This window comes from Oncorhynchus masou, chromosome 18 (assembly GCF_036934945.1).
Source record: "Oncorhynchus masou masou isolate Uvic2021 chromosome 18, UVic_Omas_1.1, whole genome shotgun sequence".
Taxonomy (NCBI): Eukaryota; Metazoa; Chordata; class Actinopteri; order Salmoniformes; family Salmonidae; genus Oncorhynchus; species Oncorhynchus masou.
In genome coordinates, this window is record NC_088229.1 from 30,478,006 (window position 1) to 30,495,004 (window position 16,999).

Consider the following 16,999-nt stretch of genomic DNA (forward strand, 5'->3'; position numbering starts at 1 on the left):
TATTCAAACCAAGGGTTCACATACTTTTCCCACCCTGCACTGTGAATATTTACACGATGTGTTCAATTAAGACATGAAAACGTATAATTGCTTGTGTGTTATTAGTTTATGCAAACTGTGTTTGTATATTGTTATGACCTAGTTGAAGATCAGATCAAATTTTATGACCAATTTATACAGAAATCCAGGTATTTCCAAAGGGTTCACAGATTTTTTTCTTGCCATTGTATATTTTGTTGTGAATGCAGCTAGCTAGTTTAGCCTACTCAAACACCTGGCTAAAACAGAGAGGGATGCTATGCTAGCTAGCTGGCTATGGCTATCCAACACTGGAACTCTTCCAAGTCAAGGTAAGGTTTTGTTTTTTATAAATGTATTGCCATTGGGACCAGCCGGTGTAACTGCTAAACTTCTTGCTGACTGCACACTGTACTCCATGATTGTAGTGGGTTTACTAACAAGTTCATTCTCGTAGCTATGTTGACTATGGCGTTAGCTAATATGGTGACAACGATGTAAGCTGTGTGTAGCGGTTAGCGGATATGATATGAAAGTTTTTTAGCTGGTCAGTGACAGCTAATGTGTTTTGCACTGAAGTCCACAAGTGAAGTGAAAATGTGAGAGGAGGAGAGCATATAGATGCGAGAAGGAATTATACAAGCAAAAATATCATGCTGCTTGTATGTGATCAGAGTTGTATTCATTCTGCCGATTGTGTTGAAAATCGTTTCTTAAACGCATGTAAACGGAATGAAACGGGGATAAACATACCTGAATTTGTCCAATGGAAACTCTTGTTTGTAACTGTTGGACTAATGATTACACCCTAGATCAGTTAGATGTTGGCAAGAGTGTATAAGGCGGTATAGAATCTGTCACTGTCTGTCACCATGATTACTTTAATTTTCCTCTCGACCTTGAACGTTGTAAACATAACCTCATGATGGGTAAAGAGAAAACCTGAGTCCCATGTAGTTGCTTAAACCTATCAATGTTACATTGAGCTGGGTGAATGGAATATGAATGACAGTCATCCAATATGCTGTAATAGCCATGCTCATAACAAAAGATTTGTCCTCCCTCATCTTAAACCTCACGACTGCCACTGCTGGCTATGCTATAAGACATGTAATACATGTGAGGCTAATGCAATAAGCCATGTAATAGAGGAGCAGTCCCTCCTCGGTGGTAGGCCTACAGTACAGTAACAGTATAGTCTCCGAGGCAGCTGTATATTCCCCCCAGCAGGGCCGTTCCCTGATGCTGATTAGCACCCCATTAAGAAAGACCGGGAGTTTACAGCCTGTTGACAGTGTTTACATTAACCTTATTGTGCATATCCCAGTTATCACACAGCTAAGCACTTTTCTCTGTTGAAACATTAAAAGCCAGAGATGGTAGTGAGGTATAATTTTTCTCTCACTTTCTCCCTCTCTCTCTCTCTCTCTCTCTCTCTCTCTCTCTCCCTCTCTCTCTCTCGCCCGCTCTCTGAAAGCAGTGACTAGCAAAATCGGGCTGTTGCTGCTTACATATGCGTACATTTCTACTTCCCATTGCTTAGCCACTGTTCTTTCCCTTTTCTATTCCTCCTCTCTTAATCCCATTTACAGTCTCCATTCGCTGTAGTCCTTGAAATGGGCTCCCTACGCGTGGTAGAAAAAAAACACAACCCTCCAAATCATCTGAGAGCTGCTCCAATTAAACGCTAGCTACACGGCAGGCTCCTAATTCTTCCTAATCAAACTCAAACTAGTAGCAAGGTGGGAAATATATGGATTGAACACTGGCAGTTTGCTATTCTGGACTCCAGCATCTTCTACAATTTATGGATAGATTTTTACGTTATTTTATTACTAATAGAAAAGCAACCATGTTAAAAAAAAGAAGAACAAAAATAACTGTTATGATATCATAGCTGACATGGAATCAACCCTTGATGACAGAGAAGGATTCAAGCCACTTTGTGCCACAAAGACCAGTAGACTGAGGCAATAGAAAGTTCTCACATATAGGCTGTTACCAATAACAAAGCATGCAGGGAACTAATCTGATCTTGATGTTTAACTTGCAAAGTGTTTTGTAGCTTATCTTTCTTGTTTGCCATGAGAAGAGAAGACGGGGGGGGGGGGGTTCTTATGCTTCTCCTCAGTGGGTTGTACAGTGGCCTCTGGGTTACACAGTGAGTAATGGGCCAACTTGATTTCTGTGGCCGTGGAGGGGGCTCGGTAATGGGCTACTGGTGACAGATGCACACAGTGTCACTTCCTGTCTCGCTGAGGCACTGAACCTCTTTTGCCGTCCCCACCGCTGAGTGCCAGGACCACTGCCATGCTTCCTGCCGGGCTAATGGCTCCTCGGTCACTCATCCCACAATTAATTACTGGGCCATCACTCGTTAATAAAGGGCCGTCCCACTGAGACACAGCACCGAGGGGAACAGACGGTTGTTTTCGAGAGCCCAGCAGAGCGCTGTTTGATCTCAGGGGCCCTCTGGGAAAGGCCAATATGAAAATGTGTCTTTGAGCTCTCACTAAATATTAGGAGTCCCAGTGAGACACTCCCCCTGAGCTGGCGAGGAACTCCCTTTAAGGTTAAAGATCTGCATGGTGTAATTAACTTTAGTGTAATGATTAATGTGGGGGAAATGTGGGACGGAGCAGGCTGCACAGTATCTATCTGCCAGCCTGTCTGTCTGTTGGGCTCTGTGGCTGGCTGGCTGGTGGGGCCAGAAGATTTTCATCAGATGGAAAATCGATTCCTACTCTGATACTCTCAACTGAGGAGCTGAGGCTGAGAATAAAAGAGCATCCTTGGCCGTGAACAACTCTGGGATCTCTCGGTTTAACCAACCAATTAATGTAGTAAATAAAGAACCTTTCACATCACAAAGCCTGTTTCCAAACTCTGTATGCAAGATTTGGACTCTACCCTTACATTTGCAGCACAGCAACTTTTTAAACCCATATCAGGTTTCAGTCATTCAAAACATTCCCCTCTCAGAAACCAAACAGTTTACGGCTGCTGGTTCCCACAGGGATAACTTTTCCCACCCTAATGAACCTGGTGAAGGACCAGTAATGAGCTATATATCTCATGTCAATAGTAGTCATTATCACATCACTGAATACACCAACTAATGACGCTACCTAATCGAAATGACAACACATGACTAAGGACAAGAACATTTCAAATGAGCCTATAGATACATACAGAATGAAACTTTTATTCGGGGGGGAAGGGGTTTGTTTTTTATTTCTCATTTCCTGTGAGCCATGCATCCTTGTGGAGGACAGTGAGTTTGGACAGAGCTCAGTTCTGATCCAGTCATATCTCTCTCTGCACACTCCTGGAATGAAGGAGGCCACTGTGCTGTGGATTACACAGTAGGATCTGGCGGGCTGGCGTGTCCTTGGAGAGACATGGGGGAGAAACCTGTTCTGAGTAGAGCAGCACATCTCCTCCCCCCAGCCCATAGCCCTCTCTCTTTCTGTTTGTCTGTTTGGAGTGCCCCCGCTGTTTCTCTGAAGCACCTCTCCAACCCAAGGCCAACAAAGCCCTGGTAGCACACTGGAGAACAGGGCTGCAGATAAGACACGCTCCACTGACACAATCACACACATATGCAACCAGAGAGAGAGACACACTAGAGGGCTGCATTCCTGCGGGACCTGCATGTCCCGACAAAGATCATTGCTTTATGGGCTGTATTTTTTGACCTGCGGTTAGGAGCGGGCGGTCAAACAGACAGCTTTGGGGATTCAAATATTTGTGTTTTCCCACCAATCATTTGGAAACGGTTGACTTTCTGCTTTGTATGCGCTAGCCTAGGCCAGGGAAGGGACACTCCAGTCCTCTGGGCCTGATTGGTGTCACATTTTTGCCCCAGCCCCAGCGAATACACCTGACACCAATAATCAACTAATCATGATCTTCAGTTTAGAGTGATTAGTTTAATCATCTGTGTTTGCTAGGGATGGGGGAAACGTGCAACACTACTCCAGCCCCCCAAGGACTGGAGTTACCCATCCCTGGCATACCTCTTGTATTAAAAACACATCTTTGTTGCATTTTTCACACACAGAATTCGCTGCTTCAAGTTCAGTAGCCTACCTCTTCTCTCCTAGCTGGGCGTGCGAGATCAAGTGTGCCTACTATATGTGTAGTCTACAGGTTCAGTAGATACGCGGTGCGATAGAGTAGGCTATAGCCTATGCATAGACGGAGAAGAACGGGGCAGTTAGCTATCCAAGGAAATGTACTTCACAAATATGATTAGCCTCTAGTTTACTATATTGTCTAGAAATAAATAATGGTCAATCATATTTGTGTCCGTCTGAAAATTGTCCCTCCCCTAAAAGGTGGGCTATAAAACGGAGCTCAAGAGAAAGTGCAAGTCTCTCTAACTCTTATCTCTTGAAACTATGTCTAGCCTATTGGCTGATATTGCCCAGTAATACAGATAGCCTATATAATGGACCATGTGAGAATCTCTGGTAATTAAACATTTTCATTGGTTATTTATGCGCATTTTGATATTGCCAATAGGCTGCCCAATTGCTGCGAGCACGGCTGGCAAGTGAGCTGCGTCATATTCATCTAAAATAACATTGGATATATAACGTGGGAAATAATGTGGGACTGAGGTTGGTTCCGGAACCAGTTCTTGCGGTAGCGTGTGGGAGTCAGACAGAAAGTCAGCGGGTGTGGGCAGGTGTGGTAAGAAAAGCTGTGGGTGGGAGCGGGTTGAATAAATCAGTCCCACACAGACCTCTAACACACACACATATGCATACAGAGACAGAGACAGACACAGACACGCGCACGCACACAGATCCACACACTAACAATCTAAAACTTAAAACCTGAACAACTGACATTGACCACTGGTCAGAAATACTATCCGTTGAATAATAGACCACTGTGCTAAGTACAAACAACGTGCTCTGGCAGCCGGTCTTCGTCAAAATAGATTTTACCCCTCTGCTTTACTTTACAGCAAATGACAGTGAACTTGTTTAATCACAACATACCAGTTCAAGCCTACTTCTAAAATCCTCTTATGATATGTGTGCTTGTTTGTGAATCACCCCCTCTTTCTCTGTGGGTGTGGAGGAAGAGGAGACAATACTGACCTGCTTCTCCACCATATTCCCCCTCCAGTATCAACAGTGCATGAGTCACTCTTTTTCGCTGAGTAATTCCTTTTTTTCTCTGAGGGAGATAAGGAGATTGTCAATCGTGGTGCTGGGGGCAAGGAGGCTGGGGGAGGCAGTGACGGGCTGGCTGGCACATCCCTGCCGCCCTGCTGTTGGCTGCCTCTGTCAGATAAGCCTAGATAAGGCATCGCTTTGATGTTCAGTTAAGTGTCAAATTAAAATGTGCCAAAAGCCGAAGGGAGCGTGTTTCCACCCCCCTGTTACAAAGGGACGCTGCTCCTCTTTTCTCTTAACTTCTCTCCCCTACCCCCTGTCACCCCTGATCCTTATTCTGAACAGAGATGGCTCTACTTGTAAAGTAAGGTGGTTGTTAATTAGGGGATGTATTCTTATATGTTGCTTGTATTAGTCAAACGACTGTTTCATCTTCTGTCTCCAATTCATTACGAATCATCCATTATGATTCTCCTGCTAAGAACACAGAATAATGAGGGCAATTTGCTTTATTCTGTTTGTTTCAACGTTCATTGCTAATCTATCAGCATTTTGTGTTATCAATCATGTTTGAACAGAACATGGACGTTTACAAGCTGGTAGAATCTTCTGTGAGAAGACAACAACAGCAGATTGGGGGTGTCTGTCTGTATCCCAGTCATATAAAGGGTGTTAAGGTTCTGTAGGGCATCTCTTGCTGAAAAACAACCACCGCAATAAAGCTACAGTGTTAAGTCTGAGCCTGTCAATACCCTCCTTATATACTGCTGCCCTGGGATTCTCAGCTGGTCTGTGGACCAGTCAAGTGTGTAATCAATGTGTTCTGAGACACTGAGAAAGAGAGCGACGGGGTAAGGGTTGATGCAAAGCCATTATGAGATCCAGACAATTACTCTGGTGTCACTCCCTGTCACAGTAGACCATCATTTGGCCTAGTTTGATGGTTTGACACTCCCAGGGGCATTGGGGAAGGAGCAGAGGCATATAGACGATGTGGGTTTTTATATATAACATCAAATAAATACACATTGTACCAGATATTATGACGTACAAAAAAAAAATGTATTGTGAAACCACATCATAGCACATTAGTTTATTGTTAACTGAGAAGCTAGTAACCTTTCTGGTCAGTTCGCTAGTCAGCTCAAGCTCTTCTTTCCTGCAGTTGTTTTGGAGGGGAATACTACAACCCACCTTAAAGTGCCTGCATGTAAACGAAGGAAATTACATTTGCTTTGAAAAGATGGGCGAACAAAACTTCTATGGTTCATTATGACAAAGAATTCCAAGTTTACGACTGAATGGGACTTTAAGACCACTCCAATAAGTGAGTTCCCAAACGGTGCCGACAATGTGTCCCGGTCGTAGTGAATGCTCCGATTGTGTGGATCACACACACAACATTGGGACCAGTGTGTTAGACTATGGGGTCAGCCAGACCTAGGTTCACAGGACCATGACCAGGTTGGATTCTCCATGGGCTGTAAAAGGGCCACAGCGCTGAGGTCATATGAATAATAAAAGCAGACAGGCAGCTCCATGGACAGCCTTCCTGTCACCCCGGGGGCCTCATCCTGTGTTCAGTCTGCTGTAAGATACCATTCATTAGTGTCTGTTTGGGCAGTATAGTCTCTTACCTCCACGCTGCTGACGCGTCCCTCCTGGAAGGAGCACTCTGCCAGGTTGTTGGTGCAGATGTGGCGGTATTTACACCAGTTGCAGGGGAAGGGGCTGCTCACACAGGAGGTGCACCTGGGGAGAGAAGGGGGAGAGGGTTAACTCTCAGATTTAACAGCCTGACTTCAACTAAAGAGATCTACTGTCTGTGTGGATGAGAAAGGCTGCCTACAGATCTCCTGGTCAATATGTCATCAACCTCTCTGGTAAGCCTGCAGGGCTAATGGGCTAGGCTAGCATCATATTCTAGCTGCCTTTCAATTAGAAGTTAGAAATTAATTACAGCCTGAAAAGCTATTTCATCTGGAATCAAAATGATGATTCCAATTCAATAATGCATCTAAGGACTATGAAATACCCGTGGACTACTGACAGTCCCACCATCAACGATAGGCAACACAGGTAAACGTCAGACTCTCAACGCATTGTAGGAGGACAGAATAAAAACTCAAGTGGTTTCCTTCCATGCTCGTTCCACTCTTACTCTGAGCCTTTCTGCGCTCCCCTCCGCCCCTCCTCTGCACTACAGCCTATTGCATTCTGAGCACAAAAAGGTCTGCATGAGGAGAGGAACATCCACTTTGTCCCATACTAATCATAGCCTTCCTCTGGAGGCACGGTTCAAATCCCCTTTGGAGGGTACTCAGCAGTCTGCTCACACTGACTCCTTAGCTACACTGCACTGTATAATCTCCAGGCTGACTGCTGCCTCCCTGTCGGTGTGGGGGATATCGGAAAGCATTCTGCAGGCGAGCCACATTTTATATACACCTGGAAATAATACCAACACATTTTCAATACGGTGGACTGACTACTTGTCGACCATGATAATATAGCATTTGAGTCCGTGTATTCGTAGAGATTTACAATGCCTGCTCTACACATATAGTATACCTCAGCAGCCCTGACTCTTGTAAAGGGAATGAAAATGCCTGCTTTAATATGAGAACAATGAGTGCCACTGGCTGTAGGCTGGTGCAGTGCTGCCTTCCACTGCAGAGGGAGGGGATATGTTGTAAATACTGTGTGCAGATCAGCATGTCTTGACTGAAATATGCAATATGCTGCGTCAGGGGTATAAACTCCATCAATTCACTTTGGTCTAATTTCAGTGAAGCCTGAGAAACACAGCACAGCCAAAACTTGACACACTGATGAAGTGACTTTCCTTCCTAACATCACTGCTTGGAAGTGGATTCAGTAGCCTGAGTTGTGTTTCTGGAAACTGGTCAAATCAAATTTTATTAATCACATGCTTCGTAAACAACAGGTATAGACTAAAAGTGAAATGCTTACTTATGGGCCCTTCCCAACAATTCAGAGAGAAAGAAAATAGATAAATCATAGAAAAGTAATAACACTTAATAATACAAGTAATAATAAATACACAATGAGTAACGATAACTTGGCTATATATACAAAGTACCAGTACCAAGTCGAGGTCCAGGGGTACGAGGTAATTGAGGTAGATATGTACCTATAACTAGGACTATAGTACAGTTGAAGTCAGAAGTTTACATACACCTTAGCTAAATACATTTAAACTCAGTTTTTTCACAATTCCTGACATTTAATCCTAGTAAAAATTCCCTGTCTTATGTCAGTTAGGATCACCACTTTATTTTAAGAATGTGACATGTCAGAATAATAGTTGAGAGAATGAAGATGATTGAGAGAATGCCAAGAGTGTGCAAAACTGTCATCAAGGCAAAGGGTGGCTACTTTGAAGAATCTCAAATCTCAAATTTATTTTGATTTGTTTAACAATTGTTTGTGTTATTTTATAGTTTTGATGTCTTCACTATTATTTTACAATGTAGAAAATAGTAAAACAAATAAAATAAAAAAATAACCTTGAATGAGTAGGTGTGTCCAAACTTTTGACAGGTACTGTATATCTCTGATATTTTATCTCCATATGAGCCAGGACACAGCTTGAGATCCTCTGGCAGACCATTCCAAAGTCTAGTTTGAAAACTAAAGCAGACCGGGCATTTGCCATTAGGGCCCCTAGACCTTGGAATGGTCTGCCAGAGGAGATCAGGCTTTGCAGATGCAGTGCCTCTTTTAAATCCCTGCTGAAGACACACTATTATAAAAAATACTTGATTTCACTGTAAGATTTTAATGAGCTATCTTGTTTCTTTCTCCTTCCTTCTGTCTATGTTTCTTTGTTAGCACTTTTATTTTATTTGATCATTTTATGATGTGAAGCACTTTGTTACTTGTATTGAAAAGCGCTATACAAATAAAGTTGTTATTATTATTATTGGAATGCCTGTGGAAAACATGACTGACAGGTAAATAATGGAGATAGGAAGGGGAGAACTGAGAGGTGTTGCAGGGGAGACGAGAGAGAGCCTTAAAAGGTATCCCAGAGATGTAATCATTTCTTACCTTCCAGTCTTACAATAAGAAGCTTTTGTGCTTAAATGCCTAAAATGGCAAGGGGAGATACGGTGAAAGTATATAATCAGTCAGAGCTTCAGAGCTAGCTAACTTCCCTTTTACAGGTGGTCATTATCCCTGAGGATGCAAGAAGGGAAGGAGCTCTTACAAAATTGCGGGAGAAGAAAATGAGAGCCAACGTGGCAGGGCCAGGGTGAGTGAGTGAGTGCTGTCCACCAGCAACACCAGAGGGGGAAACAATTCAAGGGCTAAATGTTCCCACAGGGTTTTTGTGAAAACAGGAAATCTGGCTTGGCTTCAGGCAGACTACTCTGGCAAGGTAGGCCTCTGCCGAGGTTGCCATGGCAACTGGCGAGCCCTGCATGGATTATGTTACCCTGCTTCCTTACACTAGAGAATTGATCGTTGTGTATGTGTATTCTGCCAGCCGACAAGGCCATTTTATTCTCTGACAAAAAAACACATTCATTTAATAATAATAATAATAAGTAGAGCGCTTTTCAATTTACAGACGTAAATAACCAAGCTCTTTACATTGAGAGCAACCATTAAAATAAAAATTAAAAGGGCTCTACAAATAAAAGGGCTAAAAAACATTAAGCGAGAAATGAACAGATAGCTAGCGGTCTAGTACTATACAAGACACAGTAAAGGAGGCAACAAGGTCAAAACAATAGAACTCGACACTAACGTACAAGACCAACGACAGACACCCCAACAGAGATCACATTAAGTGAAAGCCAGTTTGAAAAAGTGTTTCTTAATCTCACACTTAAAGGCAGTGGTTGTCTGGGGGCATGCGGAGGGTGGGAGGGAACTCGGTCCAGAACCGGGGTCCGAGAGAGCAGAATGCTTGGTCACCCATTGTTTTTAGGCGTGTCTTTGGGACTGCAAGGAGTCTTTGACCATTTGACCGGAGTGAACGTGAGAACTGTTAAGGGCTGAGAAGTTCACTGAGGTATTGGGGACCAGAGGCATTTTTGAGGAATAACAGGAAGATTATGAAGTTGATTTTGAATTGGATGGGTAGCCAGTGCAGATAGGCTAGAATGGGGGTGTGATGTGGGTTCTTGTGAGGACCCTGGCATTTCTGTTCTGCACAAGCTGCAGCCTGTGGATGCCTTTTGAAGGGAGAGCACCAAGGAAGCCATTGCAATAATCAAGTCGGGAGGTGACGAGGCAGTTGACCAGCTTTTTCAGATCTAGTTTGGAGAGAACAAGAGAACAGGACAGAGCCAGGTGATGTTTCTCAGGTAAAATTATAGTTTTTTTTGCAGACGGATTTTATGGGGTCGGAGAAAGTGAGGGAGGGGTCCAGTAACACACCAAGGTTGGAGACGGAGGAGGACAGTTGGATGGAGTGGCCGCCAAGGTGATGGGATTGGTTTTGGTGTGATGGCCAGTGCCTATGAGGATTGCTTCTGTTTTAGTATTGTTGAGTTGTATGTGGTTGTTCGACATCCAGGCGTTGATGTCATCCAGACTGTTGGTGAGGGTGTGTATGAAAGAGAGGGAGTCTGGAGTTGTTTTTATGTAGATCTGTGTGTCGTCAGCATAGCAGTGAAAGTGGATGGTGTGTTTCCTGATTAGGAGACTAAGGGGGAGCATGTAGATGATTAATAGAATGGGGTCTAAGACGGAGCCTTGAGTGACGCCACAGGTGATCGTGGTGGGTTCTGACTTGGCATTTCCTTAGCCGCAAACAAATTATAGTAAGCATGTTTGGATGTGATGAAGACTGAGTTTGCCAGATAACCACTTTTTCTACGCTAATGTGATCATCTTAAACTGTGAGGCATCATTTAAATTCAAAAACAAAGGCAATATACACAATATTCAGTATGATACTGAGTGTCATACACTCCTCCATGTCAAGAAAAGAACACTGACACCCACACCATCGACCCAGTGCTAACCGAGAGTCTTGTGCAGCTGAAATGCAAATGCTCACATATGGCAGTAAAACGGTACAGCTCCACAAACGAAGCAGAAGAAAGACGAGTCCTCGGGCATGGAGGTCAGCACTTCACAGAAGCTGCAGCCAGCGAGAGGCTCTGAGCGAGGGGCTCTGACTGATCCTAGGAGAGAGGCACAGTCCCATTGTTCTGCCTCAGCACAGATGTGGTCTGGAAGCCTGGCCCTACCCTGCGTGAGGCTGCTGCTGCTGTTCCAGACCAGGACCATCTGAAATCATATTAGCCAGCAGCATCTGGCCAGCCTGTCCAGGACGTTATCTGGTCATGTGTCCTGTGGTCGTATGATGGATAACAGCAACAAGGAGTATGGACGTAGCAGTGGGACATCACTCTGTGTATGGCATGATTGCCAGTTCTCATTGGTTTTGTCATTGCATTTATGTGTCCTTCCTTGTATTTTTGCTTTCCAACATGACGAGTTTCTGAAAGTCCTTGTTGAAAATAATGACAATAAACATAACTTTATACCATCTACAGCAGTGGTCACCAACCTTTTCTGAGTAAAGATCACTTTCGCAGTCAAAAAGCAAAGCCGAGATCTATCACTCAGATTTGTTTTAAAACATGACTTGCATTTTTTAAACATTAACCTAATAAAAACAGTTATGTTGGAATGAGGTTTGTACAGTAGGCAGGCCTAAGACATCATCACAGCATATTGGCTAGATGTCAATATTGTTCTTCTCAGACCACATTATATTTCAAAACTTGAGCTTTGATGACAAAATAGAACAGTTGGTGTAGCACCTGCGAGGCACAGCTGAGGATAAATTGAAATCATTTGCTTTTTTATTTTACTGGACTGATGGCACCTGTATTTGATGCTGATGGAGCTTTCAAGGCAAAAAAAAAAAAACGAGATATAATCACGACGTCAGTGACGTTCAGGTCAGAAAGTCGGGGCTCTAGAAAGACGCCAAAGATTTCGAGTTGGATGACCATTCAAAGCAATTTTCCCCAGTCTAATCTAGTTTTTTCCCTAGTTTCCAAATGTCTTGAACGCACTGAAGTCGGAGATGACGGAGTTCCGAGTTCCCAGTTGTTTTGAACATGGCATTAGTCTCAGCGGATTGAGGGAGAGAGTAGCAGAGGGTCCACCTCTCACGGTCCATGCTCTCTCCTTCCTTTCCTTCTGGTGAGACTGATCAGAGAGAGGGGACACCGTTGTCCACTTGATGGTGAAACCCGAGTCGCATCGCATCCGCATCTGACTCAAACACAAATTCATGTTGTTCCTATGACCAGAGAAACTGAAATATTCCTTGATATTAAAATAGACATAACGAGCTGCTAATAATAATTCAAATGCAGGGCTACTCATTCATTGCAGCTGCAGTGCAAACGGCAGTAGGTGTTTTATGTTTTGTAATAGTGTTGAATAAAAACAATGACAGTGCTGAATGAAAAATTGAACCTGAGCTCACTCATAAAAACAGCAGCTCCTTTCTCTATTCTTTGACAGACTCTCTGGTCATTGTTTTAAAAGTGATGAAATCTCAGGTAGGCTAGTATCACGGCCTGCAACGGAAACATGCGGTCTCTCCTTCACTGCAGCCGAGGTGAGTAAAACATTTAAACGTGTTAACCCTCGCAAGGCTGCAGGCCCAGACGGCATCCCCAGCCGCGCCCTCAGAGCATGCGCAGACCAGCTGGCTGGTGTGTTTACGGACATATTCAATCAATCCCTATACCAGTCTGCTGTTCCCACATGCTTCAAGAGGGCCACCATTGTTCCTGTTCCCAAGAAAGCTAAGGTAACTGAGCTAAACGACTACCGCCCCGTAGCACTCACTTCCGTCATCATGAAGTGCTTTGAGAGACTAGTCAAGGACCATATCACCTCCACCCTACCTGACACCCTAGACCCACTCCAATTTGCTTACCGCCCAAATAGGTCCACAGACGACGCAATCTCAACCACACTGCACACTGCCTTAACCCATCTGGACAAGAGGAATACCTATGTGAGAATGCTGTTCATCGACTACAGCTCGGCATTTAACACCATAGTACCCTCCAAGCTCATCATCAAGCTCGAGACCCTGGGTCTCGACCCCGCCCTGTGCAACTGGGTACTGGACTTCCTGACGGGCCACCCCCAGGTGGTGAGGGTAGGCAACAACATCTCCACCCCGCTGATCCTCAACACTGGGGCCCCACAAGGGTGCGTTCTGAGCCCTCTCCTGTACTCCCTGTTCACCCACGACTGCGCGGCAACGCACGCCTCCAACTCAATCATCAAGTTTGCGGACGACACAACAGTGGTCGGCTTGATTACCAACAATGACGAGACGGCCTACAGGGAGGAGGTGAGGGCCCTCGGAGTGTGGTGTCGGGACAATAACCTCACACTCAACGTCAACAAAACTAAGGAGATGATTGTGGACTTCAGGAAACAACAGAGGGAACACCCCCCTATCCACATCGATGGAACAGTAGTGGAGAGGGTAGTAAGTTTTAAGTTCCTCGGCATACACATCACAGACAAACTGAATTGGTCCACTCACACAGACAGCATCGTGAAGAAGGCACAGCAGCGCCTCTTCAACCTCAGGAGGCTGAAGAAATTCGGCTTGTCACCAAAAGCACTCACAAACTTCTACAGATGCACAATCGAGAGCATCCTGGCAGGCTGTATCACCGCCTGGTATGGCAACTGCTCCGCCCACAACCGTAAGGCTCTCCAGAGGGTAGTGAGGTCTGCACAACGTATCACCGGGGGCAAACTACCTGCCCTCCAGGACACCTACACCACCCGATGTTACAGGAAGGCCATAAAGATCATCAAGGACAACACCCACCCGAGCCACTGCCTGTTCACCCCGCTATCATCCAGAAGGCGAGGTCAGTACAGGTGCATCAAAGCTGGGACCGAGAGACTGAAAAACAGCTTCTATTTCAAGGCTATCAGACTGTTAAACAGCAACCACTAACATTGAGTGGCTGCTGCCAACACACTGACTCAACTCCAGCCACTTTAATAATGGGAATTGATGGGAAAGGATGTAAAATATATCACTAGCCACTTTAAATAATGCTACCTAATATAATGTCTACATACCCTACATTATTCATCTCATATGTATACGTATATACTGTACTCTATCATCTACTGCATCCACATGTAATACATGTATCAGTAGCCACTTTAACTATGCCACTTTGTTTACATACTCATCTCATATGTATATACTGTACTCGATACCATCTACTGTATCTTGCCTATGCTGCTCTGCACCATCACTCATTCATATCTTTATGTACATATTCTTTATCCCCTTACACTGTGTATAAGAAATTAGTTTTGGAATTGATAGTTAGATTACTTGTTGGTTATTACTGCATTGTCGGAACTGGAAGCACAAGCATTTCGCTACACTCGCATTAACATCTGCTAACCATGTGTATGTGACAAATAAAATTTGATTTGATTTGATCAAACTTCTAGGCATGGTGATTTGAGCTATCCAATCGGCCAGCGCAGGAGGCGCACTCGATTTAGCCACAGATCTTCTGGTCCACCAGGTAGGCAGAGTTTGTCTTTTCAGACAAATTAAATGGTTATAAATTTTGCCAACCCGGTATGCGGGGCTTCTAAATCAAGTGGACCTACAGCCAACAGCGCCACACGAATAATACAAAAAAAGAACGCAAGCCTTTTATCGTCGGCTTTCATACAGAAATGTTTGATAATCGACTAGAAATGCGATTGACCAGTTGGTGACCACTGACCTAGAGTATTTTTATACCATCATAAAAACAACTTGACGAGGAGATAAATGAATGAAAAAAACAGGTAACGTGACTTGTCAAGGCAGTTTCTCAGCCTGACGTGGCTACACAGTCCCATAGAAATCATCAAGTAACTTCAAGTGACGGACTGACCCAATCAATATGTTACTTCACTGAACGCTCCTCTGTATTTCCTCTCCTCAGAGAGCGAGATGAGAGATCGTAATAGATAGATACTTACGACTGGAGCACGCTGCAGTTGTAGAAGATGAAGTCAGTGGTGATGAACTTGTGCCCTGTCTCCTTGGACTTCAGGAAGAACTTGACCACTCGCTTGTCACCTGAAATGACAAAAGACCCAGAGTGAGCCAAACAGCCGAGAAGCTCGGAAACAATTATCCGTCCGTCTGAGAACCCATACCCCAGGAAAATAATCTTCTTCTAAGCAAATGAAATCATGTAGATTTGTATAAACATGTCTAATTGCTCCTGCCTTTTATCTAACATTTCCATTACCAAGAGAAGTGCACTTATGGTCCTAAACAGGAACCCATGAACAGATGTACTATTTCATTTGAAGTAAAGGCCGCATCTCAACTAGTCCAATTATACCTGTAGGCCTGACTTCAAGATAATTGGCAAAGCATTTCTAGTGGACTTTAAATAATTGCCGTTAATGGAACAAAACACGAGCTACTGCACTTTTCAGGTTCCCATCAGTAGATCCAGCAAGAGCATTCAGTTGTTTTTCAAATGTTTTCGAAAAACACATTAAGGCCCATGTCCACAAGGCTCAGAAAAACCAAAACACTGTGTACGTCAGACACATTACAGCAGTCTGAACAAAAAGCAAATATGATACAACCAACTGAAGTGTATGAAAACGTATAGATAATGTCATACACAAAAAGCATGGCTGTAGTGATAAATATGATAAAGATCATCAGAAAATAACAACATTATTATTCAACGGACAACCTTTGAACGTGGTCCTCTGTATCTCAGTTGATAGAGCATGGCGCTTGTAATGCCCGCATAGTGGGTTTGATTCCCGTGACCACCCATATATATATAAAATGTAAGTCGCATTGGATAAAAGCATCTGCTAAATGGTTTATATTATTAGTATTATTACTATAGATTTACAGTGGTATCTGATAGAATCTTTACCGTATCCCTGTGCGAGGGAGGGGACATCTCTGAGGGAGGGGGACATACAAAGGATCTGCCCCTTGGCCAGCACCTCCCCTGGGCTCTCTGTCAACTCCTCAAACACACACGTCACCCCGGCTGACAGGCTGGGCACGTTTACCACTTTCACACTCAGCTGGAGGGAGGAGGGGGGAGAGAGACGGGAGAGAAGCATATCAGGTGACAGGTGGAGTCGTCCCTGCGCGTATCCTTGCATCTCAGTGAAGGTTAGACTAACACCAGAAATCTTTAACGACAGCTTAATGAGCCAACTCCATATTGGTCATGTTGAGATTAGCTAGCGTCGTGCTTTTCTCTGGTGAGAACATTTTTTATTTTTTTTAATGTTTTTACAGCCTGTAATTACCTGGGTGGAAGTAGAGGTCACAGATATGTTGTTAGGTGTGACACTAATGTCCACACACTGGTCCAGCTCCGTGTTAAAATGCTGCGGCTCGGCCCACTTCTCACAGGCCTCCTGTCTGGAACACCTGGGAGAAAACCCAATGAGGTTAGGGGTCAATAATGATCACAACATTACATGCTGTACTACTCCTAAAATGACACTCAGCTCAATGCAGTACACAGCCTGCAGCCATATTACTGGGTAAAAATCCGTCCACTCCAATGTCCAACAGAGCACCGGGAGTCTGGCACAAACGTGTAACCTCTGGAATAAGATTTAGGTGTAACAAATGACTGAGGTGGTTTAAGTGGGCAGGTCAGGTATGAGCAGCATAGAAATGATTCCAGTGTATGAACTAAGGTAGGGCTAACATGGCACCAATGGATGGTGCCTCGCTTCGAGCTCCTACAAAACATGGCAGGATTCTACTTTTTCTTCACACCTGCACTGTTGGAGCT

At 44.1% G+C, this 16,999-nt stretch overlaps 1 protein-coding gene across 2 annotated transcripts in view; it reads right to left on the reverse strand.

Annotated features, from left to right (window-relative positions):
• LOC135504387 (plexin A3) overlaps positions 1-16,999 on the reverse strand; it is a 135,398-nt gene that overhangs the window by 41,943 nt on the left and 76,456 nt on the right. For both annotated transcript variants that reach the window (XM_064922941.1, XM_064922939.1), the window contains exons 6-9: positions 16,503-16,626; positions 16,115-16,271; positions 15,186-15,285; positions 6,788-6,902 (exon numbers count right to left, since the gene is read on the reverse strand). In XM_064922941.1, coding sequence (XP_064779013.1) covers positions 6,788-6,902; positions 15,186-15,285; positions 16,115-16,271; positions 16,503-16,626 — 496 coding nt within the window. The remainder of the gene's footprint in view (positions 1-6,787; positions 6,903-15,185; positions 15,286-16,114; positions 16,272-16,502; positions 16,627-16,999) is intronic.